The following is a 14,401-nucleotide window of genomic DNA, read 5'->3' as shown; positions in this document are numbered from 1 at the left end:
AGTACAGTGAACTCATTGTCATGTTCAAGAAACCAATTTGAAATGATTCGAGCTTTGTGACATGGTGCATTATCCTGCTGGAAGTAGCCATCAGAGGATGGGTACATGGTGGCCATAAAGGGATGGACGTGGTCAGAAACAATGCTCAGGTAGGCCGTGCCATTTAAACAATGCCCAATTGGCACTAAGGGGCCTAAAGTGTGCCAAGAAAACATCCCCCACACCATTACACCACCACCACCAGCCTGCACAGTGGTAACAAGGCATGATGGATCCATGTTCTCATTCTGTTTATGCCAAATTCTGACTCTACCATCTGAATGTCTCAATAGAAATCGAGACACATCAGACCAGACAACATTTTTCCAGTCTTCAACTGTCCAATTTTGGTGAGCTTTGCAAATTGTAGCCTCTTTTTCCTATTTGTAGTGGAGATGAGTGGTACCCAGTGGGGTCTTCTGCTGTTGTAGCCCATCCGCCTCAAGGTTGTGCGTGTTGTGGCTTCACAAATGCTTTGCTGCATACCTCGGTTGTAACGAGTGGTTATTTCAGGCAAAGTTGCTCTTCTATCAGCTTGAATCAGTCGGCCCAATCTCGTCTGACCTCTAGCATCAACAAGGCATTTTCGCCCACAGGACTGCCGCATACTGGATGTTTTTCCCTTTTCACACCATTCTTTGTAAACCCTAGAAATGGTTGTGCGTGAAAATCCCAGTAACTGAGCAGATTGTGAAATACTCAGACCGGCCCGTCTGGCACCAACAACCATGCCACGCTCAAAATTGCTTAAATCACCTTTCTTTCCCATTCTGACATTTAGTTTGGTGTTGAGGAGATTGTCTTGACCAGGACCACACCCCTAAATGCATTGAAGCAACTGCCATGTGATTGGTTGATTAGATAATTGCATTAATGAGAAATTGAACAGGTGTTCCTAATAATCCTTTAGGTGAGTGTATGTTTCAAAATTACTATGGGAGTAACATTTTTTTAATGAAAAAATAGTCCACCTTTAATGGATGTCTAATGATTTCTGGTTGTTTTGTCATTACAAATGGTTGTCAGTGCAAAAGCCCATTAGTGGATCTCCATAAGAGCAGAAACAGATGACTTTGGTAGTAACCCATTCTTCATCTGTCTATCTTTTTCTCTCTTCTTAACCTCTTTCCCTCTACCCTTACTCCGCAGCAGGCCTGGCCGTCTGGCCCGCAACAGATCCTCCTACACCCGGCATGGCAGCAGCTCACACACACATCCGTGCAACATGCCACCGTCATTCCAGACTCCATGACCAGCTCGCAGCCTCTGGCCAACTGGAGGTGAGATGCCACCATACCCTCATTGCTAAAGAGGACAATTATGCAGTCATGAGTACAAGAACTTCCTACTGTACATAGGGCATCCTATTTCCTCTTAGACCTTTTGAGCAAAGGGAGACCCATTTTTTATTTTTTAGCTTATCTGGTTCAGTTTCAATGTGATTAATAGGGACTTAAACTCAATTATATCCTCACAAATGCCAACTAAAAAAAGGCATTCATCATTCACACATGCTTGCTGATTCTAAACAGGTCTTGTGGAACTTAAAAGATCTGTTTTAAAGATATCTTGACTGGTGATCCATATAGTTCATGGCAGTTTGGTAGCGCAAGAATGTGTTTTAATGCTATCCTAGATTATGGACTAAGGAGATTTAATTATCTAGGTTGCTTAGTCTGCAATTGCACATATAAAGCAAATGTGCCTTTGAATTATTCATTTAGAATGAAGTAAAAGAATATTTAAGTCTGATACTCTGGTTTAGCATATTGTATTTTTAAATTGATTTAGAATTCATGTTGAATTCTTGTATTCAAGGTATTCTTGTTTCAGATCAGTGTGTGCAGTAGCGCCTCTCAGGCTTGGGACAGGTTAATGGAGTCAGATCGTGCTGACCTGCACGGCTTGGGTGTATTACAGATAAATGTATGCTGATATCTGCACATAATCACTTCAGCGCCTTAAGCTCAGCCCGCAAGGCTCGGTAGTCCTGAGACAGTCCTGTTGGAAAAGTGGCGCACTTTGACTGCAGAGTGAGGAACTTCTCCTCTGAGATCCACTGCCACGCTTTATGCACTGTTTACTGCAGTCAGTGCTGCCTCCTCTGTCCAAATGTTGCATTGCATTTAATCTTCATTTTTAAACTGTTGTAACTGCTGATTGTAGAAGATGTAATACAGAACTAGATTCCATAATAAAATGAATAAGTTTAGACCTGCATCAAACAGGTTTTGAGCTTCTTCTTAGTGTTGGGGAGGCAACCTTAAAACTGTACCTACATGCTACTCATAATTTAAAGTAGTTTTACCATAGTCAACCTACTCTTTTTGAAAACTAGCTACACTACAAGCTACTAACAAAATTACCTGTATTACTATTATATTCTGTATTTCTTTGGCTCAAAAATGAGGTGTTTTGAATAAATGTCTCCAAAAGGACGTCGACATTAAACATTACATTATGTCAAAAACATTACAAACAGCAATATTTGGCTAGCAAAATATTTTATTTACAAGATATATATATAGTTTGCTCCTCAGGTGAATTTATCTTGTAATGATATTTAGATTATTTTACTGGACATCAAAAGATACTGATTAGGGGCCTGCTCAGTGGTAAAAGACGCTCGATACCACCCGTGGAGTTCGCTAGTTCGAATCCCAGGGCGTGCTGAGTGACTCCAGCTAGGTCTCCTAAGCAACCAAATTGGCCCGGTTGCTAGGGAGGGTAGAGTCACATGGGGTAACCTTCTCGTGGTCCCTATAATGTGGTTCACTCTCGGTGGGGCGCGTGGTAAGTTGAGCATGTATGCTGCGGTGGGTGGCGTGAAGCCTCCACATGTGCTATGTCTCTGTGGCAACACGCTCAACAAGCCATGTGATAAGATGCGTGGGTTGACGGTCTCAGATGTGGAGGCAACTGAGATTCGTCCTGCACCACCCAGATTGAGGCGAATCACTACGCGACCACGAGGACTTAAAAGCACATTGGGAATTGGGTATGCCAAATTGGGAGAAAAAGGGGAGAAAATCAACAACAAAAAAGATACTGATTAAGAACATGATTTTTGTTCTGTGTTTAAATAAACTATTTATAGGAGGCTTAATTTAATCTGTCTTGTTTCAGGAATTCACATCCCCATGGCAGCCACTACAACCCCATTATGCAACAGCCGGCTTTACTGGCAGGTCGTGTCACCCTGCCCTCTCAGCAACCTCTCAATGTGGGAGTGGCCCATGTCATGAGACAGCCATCAAACAATAACTCCAAAAAGAACAAGCAGCACCAGATGAACAATAGGTCAGCCAACACTAACAACAATGAACTTTGGAGGTACATGTACCATTGTACAGTGTTGGGATCAGATGGTAATATATATCAGGCATGGTATTTACAAGGTACTTCAATGAATACCATGGTATTACTACGGTACATGTAAAAAATTCATATAATATGGTATTCACATAGTACTTCAAAAAACTTTCTTAGAATACCATGGTATTACCTATTACATGTCCAAAAATATGTGGTATCAGATTGAAATATTCATATGGAATTTACATGGCATGTAAAGGTACCTTAAACAAATGCCATTGTATTACTATGGTACATGTTTATTAAATATGGTATCAAATGCAAATGTCTGTTGTTTAACAGCATAAGAATAAAAATAACTGATTTGAACTGATATTCTTTGCTCTATCATAGGAACCTGTCAGTGTACGACGTGTCCTCCACCCAAGCGGTGGCATCACCTCAACGATCCAAGCGAGTTAAGGAAAACACTCCTCCACGCTGCGCTGTTGTTCAGAACGGGCCATCCTCTACCTGCGCCACATCACAGACCTGTGGGGGTGGAGGAGGAGGGGGATGGGGTGGGGAGCAGGCATCTAGCACCACTCGAGATCACCACGGCCAGCACAACCTGCCGCGCCACACCATCATCATCCCAGACACCCCGAGCCCAGCCGTCAGTATCATCACCATCAGCAGTGACACAGATGAGGAGGATGACCACAAACAACCCACTAACACCAGGTCAGCACAATGGAAAACTTTACACCTTGAAGTAAACGTAATGTTGTCCCGGGCTCTTTGGCAAGTGGGGGACCACTAAGGTCCGTTTTGGTGTAGATTACTCATTGGCCACCACAGTAGTAAAAATGTTGTCCCAGTTCCCATGAATTTAAACAATGGCCCTTTGCAAGGACAACGTGAAACAATATTTGAACCATAATTACCTTCTGTAATGTGACATATTTGGAGAAAATATTGTTTCACGTTGTCCTTGCAAAGGGCCATTGTTTTTTTTTTTTTATTATTATTTTTTTTATGGAATAAAGTACACTGATGAATCATGAACAGTAAGACCAGGGATATTTATTAAGAAGGTAAACAGAGTCCATTTTGATTTCATGTTCTCTCTAAAATGCCTACTCAGCTCAGGGAAAATAAAGAATAATCCCTTAAAATTAACATCTGCTTGGGAAATTTAAGATTTTAGCTAAGAAATATTGCAGTATGAAATATGATTACCATATACCGTATTATCATATGCCCCAGATGGGCCAGATTCAAATACAATGAATCACACTACTACTATAAGCAGTAGTGACTCAACTGTTTCTTTTCTCAACAGCACGTCATCCAAACATAGGAAGAATGTGATCAGCTGCGTGACGGTCCATGATTCCCCTGACTCTGACTCCAGCAACACCAGCCCTTATGCTGTGGAGTCTCGGCTTAATGGCGCCAACGCCAGCGGCTATGACTCCAAAGGTGCAGTCTTGGACAACTACAGCAACGGAAACCCCCGCACCATCATCATCCCCCCTCTCAAGAGCCAGAATGGCGAGAACATGGGAGAGTGTGATAGACTGTTGCCTGGTGAGACACAAGAAGGGCTAATAAGATGATAGAGAAAGAGAGATATCTGGCAGAGCCTAAATCTAAAACCAATTTAATGTGACAGCACAATACTGACTTGACTAGATGTCTGTGCTATTGCCAAAGCTAAGACCAGTGTTGGGTAGTAATGGACTACATGTAATCTGTATTATGTAATCAAATAAAAATAAGGTACTTGTAATTAGATTACATTACATTTTGAAATCAGATAACAGTTACTTTAAGGATTACATGAATACATACTGATTACATTACAGCACAATAACTAGTGTGCAGTTCACTGACTGTCCTACGTACATTGAAGACAGTGCTGTCCCATTCCTTATTTGACTATTTACAAAAATAGCTTGACTTTCAAAGAGACTCAGGGAAAAAACTGCAATGCACTCTTTGCATACAAAAAGTAATGTCTTATATCCATTGAAAAATATTATCCAAAAGTAATCAGATTAGATTACCTAAAGCCTGTTATCCAAAATATGAAGTTACTGATTACTTTTCCGTAGTGTAATTTTAATCAGTACCAGATTGCTGTTCAGAAGTAATCTACCCAAAACTGGCTATGGCTAATAAATAAAATTTAGTGAGGTAATTTAAAGTACTGTTTAAATCTGTTAATGTTTGTCAAAGAGAACATTTTATGACAATGCATTTTTTTTGTTTGTATTATTGAGCTTCTTACGTAACTCTCTGGAATATCTTGGTCAAATGCAGCATTTTACTGTCAAATATTTGTTCATAATGATTGTATAATGACTGGTAAACTGTATAATTGAGAGGTCTCCCATGCAACCAATTTCCTACATAGACTAGAAAACTATCTTTGGAATCATACTGCAGTCTCTTTCTAAAGCAATATTTCTTGTCCATTTATCTATTTATTTGCAAAGTAATGTAACTTTAAAGTAACTACTTTATCTCTGTCTGATTTAGAATGGGCAGAACTCTAGATTTAATGACCCATAAGTAAAGTTAACTGTTATTTGTATTATTCTAGTTGAAATTTGCACTGTATAAATCAATGATAGCTTTAACTAATCAGTGCTGGCAAGTGACCATGGTATAAGTGGAATAATCCATGGTTAGGTGTGCATTAAACAATTTAAATGTACTTCACAGATTTTGCACACCTAGCCGTTGACTATTTCTTACTTAATGCCTGTATTGGTATGTTATTTATAAAAGAGGAAGTCTGTAATGTGTTTTATCAATTGCAACAGATACAGTGAACTCCACCTACAAGTTCAAGAGCTCCAATGTAGGTTTGTCAGGCAACAACCATTTGTCAGGGGGCGTGGCTGTCGGCGGGTCATACAGGCAGCAGCGTTCAGGGCCACATCCCTTTCAGCAGCAGCCTCTCAATCTAAGCCAGGTATTTCACAACAGTATTTTGTGTCTGCTTCCTTATTTTGTGTATTAATCTATAAAACCAACAATTAAATGGTAATATTATCTCGTTTAGGCCCAGCAGCATATGGCAGTCGAACGAAACGGAGGTCACCTGCGGCAACAAGCCTATATTACCCCCACTATGGCTACCCAGGCTCAGTACTCCTTCCACAACAGCCCCACCCACACAGCTAACGTCCACACCCATTTGGCCCCACCTCATCTGTCTGGGCAGCCTCACCTCTACACCTACACCGCTCCCACGGCCCTGGGCTCCACTGGCACAGTAGCCCACCTCATGGCTTCGCAAGGCTCAGCGCGCCACGCAGTCCAGCACGCCAACTACCCCCCAGGTATTGTCCACCAGGTGCCTGTAAGCATGGGCCATCGTGTACTGCCCTCGCCAACCCTGCACCATGGCCAGTACCAGGCCCAGTTTGCGCACCAGACCTTCATCAGTGCTTCACCTGCCTCTACTGTCTACACTGGATACCCGCTGAGCCCAACCAAGATGAACCAGTACCCTTACCTCTAAAGATGAATCACTGGAGCCCAGCCAATCGCTGCTTACCATTTGTCCCCTTAACCCTGCCCAGAGACAGAGACAAGCTTAACTTATATCAACCCACCCCTTTGTTCCTTTCATGCTTAAACTTGAAGACAATGAAGATGCTGATGGATTTAGGGAGTGTACTCTGAGAGGGAATGGAAGGGTACTAAGCAGATTTCGTTTAGATATGTTTTTTTTTTTTTGCCTTCTTCAGGAGCTAGATAACATTTATTTTTCAGAATTTGGGTTTTAGTTTCTTTCAAAATAGAAGTTGAAGAAAAATGTTTAGCTTTATTTCTTTTACAACAAGGTCTCATTAACAGGCCATTTGGGAGAGACAGAGTTTTGTCCAACCAAGGTTTTGTTTGGTTTTCCCATTCTTGAAATCATTCGCTGACTGTTGAGTCGAGATCCCTATGTGGCTGTTTGAATTCCTAAGACAATTTTTTTGGATAAGGTGAAATACGGATTTCTGCTGCTCTTCAAAGAAAAAAAACATAATGATGGCCTTGAACTGTCTTTAATGTTTCCAAATTTCATGCAGTGACTGGTATGCTGAATGGTATATTCCACTGAGCTCTCCAACAAACACCTGGGAGGTATCTTCTGGAAATATGATGAAAAGACAACAAAAAAAACATTCTGGTGTATTTACAGACTTTTCTTTGTTTGTGTTCACATTTAGAAAAGAACATACTGTTTGTCATACAGTACACCATTAGCCGGCCCCCTTTTTGTAGAATGTAGCAATCTGCATCCATTTATTTAATGAAGAACCTTTCTGATACCAATAGATTCTGTTTTCCTCTTTCAATGTGATTGCACAAAGTGGTTACAATAACATAGGCATGTTCCACATGATAGTCAGTCGTATGTTTTGCGTGCATGTGTGCACGTGTGCTGCAGTCCGCCACGTGTGGTACACCCTTTGCACATTTTTGCGACGTATTCCTCCACAGTCTTAGGTTTATCATTGTTACCTCGTAGTGCCTTACATATATTACGACAGTTTACTTGGCTGGAAACCCTGTAGAACCAAATGCTAGTCAGAGAGCTGGTTGAACATCTTATCCGAGCGATTTTTTAGTTCCAGGTGTAAGCGTTAGCCCTAAATGTTATTTATGTGCTATTTCATACAGTAACTTCACAAAAAAGGCACTTACAGCGTGCTTCTTGTTTTGCATGCATGAGGTTGTTTTTCTTTTTTAGATGAAGATACTTGCCTGGGGTAATGAACCAAAGTCGTCATTTAAAAGTATATATCATTTGTTCTGGGTAGTGGATATAATTATATATAGCTCATTTACTGTATATACCGTAGCTATACATGTTACTCACCTTGCAATCAATGCAACGTTACTGATTTAAGGCTGTAAATGTCATAAACGGGAAATTATATGTATATTTGATGGAAAAAGCCAAGTGTAACTCAATTTGAGATTGCCCTCCTGAAAGACTAACTTAGGCCAGTATGAATTTCAATGCTAGTTTATGCTGGTTTGGTGTTGATGGACCAGCACTGCTCTAGTGAAACTGGTTGACCTTGCTAGGCTTGCCAGTTAAGCTAGTTAAGAAGCATGGAGGGGACAACAACATCCAAAACAGAACATACAGTACACTGGTCTTTTCTGCTGGATAGGCTGCACAATTTGTCTATATTGGAAAACAATGGCTAAAATTCTGCAAGGTGTTCAAATAAAGCACACCAGGCCTGGAGAGGTTTTTAGAGAAGAGGAACTGTTTGTGGAAGACTGGACTTAACAATCTGTCTGAGCCTGGGGCCGAAAATGGATAAGAAACCGTAAACCTGTGAGGGTTTGAGAAAGAGAGAGAGTCTTGTTTGGGGTTGGAGAGACTATGGTTCTTGTGGATTTTGGTGGAAATTGGTGGAGAACAAGGGTAGAGGGCAAATTCCACATTTTTTATGAGAATAGCATGTTGGCTTTGAGCATGTTGGTTGAAGGGAGCTGTGCAGCAGTCACCACTTCATGACTGCACACCATATTCTGATTAAAATGTTCACTAGAGTTTCAGTGAAGATCTTTGGGTTGTTAATTCTCACATGTACTATAGCGGTTCAAAATGCCCCCTTGCATGAGCTACAACAACTTGTACCAGGACTACATCTAAATTGGCCTCATATTTTTTATCAATATTTGTACTTACCGTAGAAATCACATGTGATATAGGTGTCACGTAAGCAAAGAGATAATGAAAGTGTAACAAAAGCGAAAATTGTAGGCCAATGCTTGTGTTTTTGTTTTTGCTGCTTAATTTAACATTGACATACTAGCCAGTCACTTAATTTAAACTGTCTCCTAACCTGGCATAACACAATCAATTGACAAACAACAAAACCTTACACTAACCACGATTTGCAGTGATAAAGGGGTCGGAAGTCATTTATTTTCAATGAAAATTGGCTATGTGAAGCAGTAAAGAATGGCCATTAGCAATACGACAATGTTAAATAGACTTTAACTTTATGCAAAAACAGTGAAGCTCATGTGATTGACCTCATGATACAGTTGGATACAGTATTCGAGTAGGCATGCATACTAGCAGCCTACAGTACTGCTACTTGGCAACCTCCCATGATTTCATTACTGTCTGTGTTTCTAACCAGTCGTGACTGTGAGTGCATTTACATGCACAATCTTACACCTATTATGCTTAATAATCTGACAACATGTAAGGTTTACCCACTACTTCACTCTACATGTAAACATTTTTACCAGTGTTCTTACTGGCAATGTGAACAAGTGTTGTTCACAAACTTTATTCATAAGCAGAGAATAACCCCATGCAAATAAAAATTATGTACACACTGTTGTAGAAATTTTATGAATAAGCTGATTTTAAATAGTCTAGTTATAGTCTGATTTTTAATCATTATTAGTTTACGTATAAACACATTCATTGTGTTGTCGCTTTGTTTCGATTTCTTCTTCTTGGGGATAGTCCCTCCTACAATGAAACTGATTGGTCGAGAATCCAGCTCCACATAAAGTCACTGTAAATTAAATCTAAAATATCTTGCGGTTGATTGCAATTATGTGGTGTCATGTAGCATAGCAATCTTCTCGTTGCTGGAAACTTTACATATGTTCCTGTTGTGTTGTGCCTGGTTAGGACTCTATGTGATGGTTTTTCTTTTTATATCTTCAGATTGTGGGCACATGTTTTTGGAGTATTGAATATATTCCTTTTGCCCTCATGTCATGCCATAGAACTTGCATTTGAAGCAGTTTTGTTTTTACGTTGTTGAGATGTGTATTTTACTGTTTAATTTTGCTATGTATATTGTGTTCTTGTAGAGAGTGTTGCAATACTTTTTGTGGATGTTTATTAATGCAAGTCTTTTTTTTTTTTTTCAAGCATCATTTTCTGACTTCTAGTGGTTGATATGTAACCATGAGGTTATTGAATATTCATATTTGGACCCTTGTACGATATCATAGACTTGAGTCAATTTGCTCGGCCAAGGTCTGACACCAGTTAAATTCTACCCAGGCCTTCATTTTGAAATAGATGCTTTTGATAGCTTGTCAGTTTGATTCACGAAGCTACAGTATGTGTTATGTTGTAGCTGCCATTAGATTTTTTATTTTCTGTTAAATTTGAGTTTTGAAGGTTTGTATAGCTTCTTGGGTACTCATTCATGAACACAGTTAAAGAAAGACATGGCAAAAAAAACATTCCATTCCAGAAGGAGCCATTTCTGTCTTACTGCATCTATAGTCTCCAGTCCTGTCTCACCTCACAGGGACTAGTCTGTATGACCAAATCTGGTCTTCACTGGCATTTAAGGACTTTCTTTTTTCTTCCCACCAAAGATAAATCAACATGTAATGAATGCACAGACTGGCTGAAATGTAGAAGACTGTGTGACATTTGGACAACAAAAAGGTTAGATCAGGTCAGAGCCAGAAAGGAACATGTAAATGGATAGCGTAAACTAAATATTAGATACAGCACACATTCACATTTACTTAGATCACATTGCAGTTTTTACAGTGTTAGCACCGTATGCATTTTGAAAACCTGCTTGTGCAGTCCTGTTTGTTGCCATTAGTGGCACAGAAATTACACACTGCAACTTTAATTTCCGCATTTTGTAAGCTGTACTTTTTTTTCTAAATAAATATTTAAGAACCTGAGAGATAATTTATATAGAGTGGCCTATGAATTGAATCTGAGTGATTACATTTAATAAAATGGTCACTAGTGCAAAATGAATGTACATTTTAAAACTAAAATATCTGATTTACATGATCTTTGTTGTGTTATGGATTTCTGGTCATTCCTGGACTTTGTTACATCAGCAAGTAATTACTTGCCATGTAAGTTTCACTAGAACAACTTGATCTAGCATTAGTTTGATCAATACTACAATGTTTGGAAATTTCCATCAAATTACACATTTATTTAAATGCAAGTTACATCATAGTTCAAATCATAGAAAGCCCTGTTGACCCTACAAATGTAAATGTCTGTTTTATGGAATTCTGAAAACAGATCAAAGTCATAATGTTTCATGATGTAAAATTTTTGTGTTGTTTTTTCTTACTATATAAATTCAGTTAGATACATTTTAAATTGTGATGTCTTAGAAGGATGCATTCATACAATTTACAATTAATCTCTTATTGTTCAACTTAATTTCAGAGAGTAAACGTTACTATAACTACAGTTTTGCAAACTGAGTTTTTCGTGCAACGTTCTACGTTTCACTGCAGTTTCCTGGTGAAATTAACACTAGAGGGGCTTCAACAACTGCGTTTTGCTTTTAGGACACACTCTGTTAGGTTTAGGTGTTGGTTAAGGATAAGGATGTCTGTTTTTCTCATTAAAACCTCCATCTAACATTCACCTAAAAACCATCTGATTAAGTCACCATTTCACTCACTTTGGACATTTCACTGGGAAACTGCAGTCAAACGTGTAATGAGCATGTCATTTCGTTTTGCAAAAATGTTGCCACAGTCATGTAATTTTAATGAGATCAGGCTGAAATTGCCATATTATGTAAACCATCTTTTCACAAGTGATAGTAATGACAAAATACCTTCTCTATTAAGTGCACATGAAGCTTTAAAGAAACATGGACATGCTGTATTGGTCATATTTTTGTGAAGCCTGCCGTTTTCTTACCGATTTGGGTTTAAAACATATAACCAACAGTAAACACGTAAAATTCAGCGTTCCCAAAAGCAATGGATCCTGCCAAACTAAGGATTGAAAAACATTCCTAAAAACATTGCTGGTCAAGTCAGTGTGAACTCTTAAATGGAAACCGAATCACCACAGTCAGCTCAAGAATATTTCAAAGCAAATGATTATGAATTAACTCAAAGCTTGCAGTTATCAGAGAGGATTGTTATTTCTTGTCATTATGTTCTTCGATGTACCACAGTACTGACACATTTTGTTTAGCTTGTGTACTATATGTGTTTCAAAATGATTTGTTTTCAATGTGTGTGCAGAAAGAGAAACATTAGGGGTTTAAAGATGCCATTGAACTATCATGTATGAATGTGCTAAGAGGCCAAATATGACAATATGGCCATTCTCCATATATTGTTTTAGAACTAAAAAAGGTAAACAGTAATCTTAATTCCCATAAATACTCATCATTCAACTTTTGTATACATATCTACAGCCCTGTTAGGAAAATGTATTATGGAGTGAAGTGACATAAATGTAAGCATCTGTATGTATTAGTTATTACTGCAGTTTACAAGTGTAAAAACCATCTTTTCACGTTTGAACAACAAACACCAGTGAATGCAAGTGAACTTCTCTGTGAAAGTTGTAAAGCTGTCTGTTCCCACACTTACAGAAATGTGATTTATCCCACAAGTCGTCACGGTAACCAATTATGTAGCTATAATGCACTGTAGCCGTTTGTGCAGCCATTTACGACATGATCAATTTTCTACTTGCACAGCAGCAAACATTCACCGTAAAATGTAAAAACCAAGTATTTTTCTACAATGTCTCCAGACCTAAGAAATCATCTGACACCGAACCCTAATTTTGTCAATTGCTGTATGGTTTCTCAGTAGTGTGTACCACATTAGTTGTTGTCAAAGCTATTGTGTGCTGCAGTATTTCCAGGTATACTTCTTTGTTTATTGTCCTTTTTTTAATGTTATTATTATGATTTTGCTTTGTTTATTGGGGATTTGTAGATGTGTGATGTCTTATTATTTCAGTCTGTTAACGTAGCATTATATGTACCCTGTACCTTAGGCTAATATTAAGTATGCTATGAGAATGGATATTTTACTGGCTTTATAGGATGTTAAATTGAATATAATATTGACAATAATAAGAATGATTTAACTCCTAAAAACTGAGTACTTGCTACTAAGCACTTGTGTTACCATTACAAATGTTGTCTCTTAATACTTTTCGTTGTAGAAAAAATGAGTGAATTTTTTTAGGCTTCAACAACTAATGATAGCAGCAGTGTAAATTCATGGAGGATTTTTAACAAACACCGGGGGTTATAGAAGAATATAGTTATTTTAATCATTCTATTTACTAACTGTAGGGTGTGAAGGGGCTCGCGTCGTGGTGAACTATGTTATAGCTTGTTATTCACTGTTACTTTTGATCATTTTTCGGTCTCCAAGGTGAATCGAGTTATTAAAGGAAATTTGTATGCTCACATATGCATATTGTATATGTGTAGAAATGTAATCACACTTTGTCTTGGATTTACATTAAACTGTTAAGTCACTGCATCAGTCTCCACTGTTTGATTGTTTTTTTATGCAACTATTTAGAGTTTGCGACTCATTTTTTGGGTTTGACCAAAATCCATACTTATGGTTTCAATTTTGAATCTCCTTTACACAAGACAGTATAATATTTTAAAAGGGTCAGTTATAATAATAAGGATCTCTGTGGTAGGCTACACATTTACACACACTCACCATTCAATAACTAAAGTATTAAAGTATCAGGTTGATATGTCATGACTTTCCCTTATTTTATGAGAACTGATTTTATATGAAGTTGTTTTCTGACTTGAATTGTGATTCAGTACTGTGCAAAAGTTTTAAGCACTTTTTTAAAGCACAGTTTTAAACATATGTTGCATATAACTGAGGATGTGTAGTTTTCATTTAATAATTAATTTCCAAGAAAAAAAATGTATGAACATAAAAAAAGCTAAATCAATATTTGGTGTGACCAGATTTGCTTTTAAAACGATTCTCCTAGATACACCTGGACACATTTTTTCTTGGTTGTTGCAGATGGGATGTTCCAAGCTTCCTGGAGAATTCACCACAGATCTTCTATCAATTTAGTCTGTCTCAATTACTTGTGTCTCTTTGTGCAATCCAAGACTGACTCAATGATGTTGAGATCCAGGCTCTGAAATCTAAAATTGATTTCTCCTACTGACACACTAAAAGCAGTATATATATATATATAAAATAACCATTTTAAGGAAAAACATTTTGTGAAAAATATAATATATAGGCTATATACAGTATAAAT

The 14,401-nt window shown here is 38.2% G+C and overlaps 1 protein-coding gene across 2 annotated transcripts in view; it reads left to right on the top strand.

The window, feature by feature from the left end:
- The window catches only part of LOC127622682 (homeodomain-interacting protein kinase 2-like), a 125,288-nt gene extending 111,650 nt beyond the window's left edge, over nt 1–13,638 (top strand). For both annotated transcript variants that reach the window (XM_052096709.1, XM_052096708.1), the window contains exons 10-15: nt 1,189–1,319; nt 3,166–3,339; nt 3,748–4,077; nt 4,679–4,926; nt 6,168–6,319; nt 6,410–13,638. In XM_052096709.1, the coding sequence (XP_051952669.1) occupies nt 1,189–1,319; nt 3,166–3,339; nt 3,748–4,077; nt 4,679–4,926; nt 6,168–6,319; nt 6,410–6,871 (1,497 nt within the window). In that variant the 3' untranslated portion in view covers nt 6,872–13,638. The remainder of the gene's footprint in view (nt 1–1,188; nt 1,320–3,165; nt 3,340–3,747; nt 4,078–4,678; nt 4,927–6,167; nt 6,320–6,409) is intronic.
- Nucleotides 13,639–14,401: the final 763 nt, after the last annotated feature.

Source organism: Xyrauchen texanus, chromosome 29 (assembly GCF_025860055.1).
Source record: "Xyrauchen texanus isolate HMW12.3.18 chromosome 29, RBS_HiC_50CHRs, whole genome shotgun sequence".
Lineage (NCBI taxonomy): Eukaryota > Metazoa > Chordata > Actinopteri > Cypriniformes > Catostomidae > Xyrauchen > Xyrauchen texanus.
The sequence above is the reverse complement of the archived record's forward strand: the minus strand, read 5'-3'. Positions and strand labels throughout refer to the sequence as shown.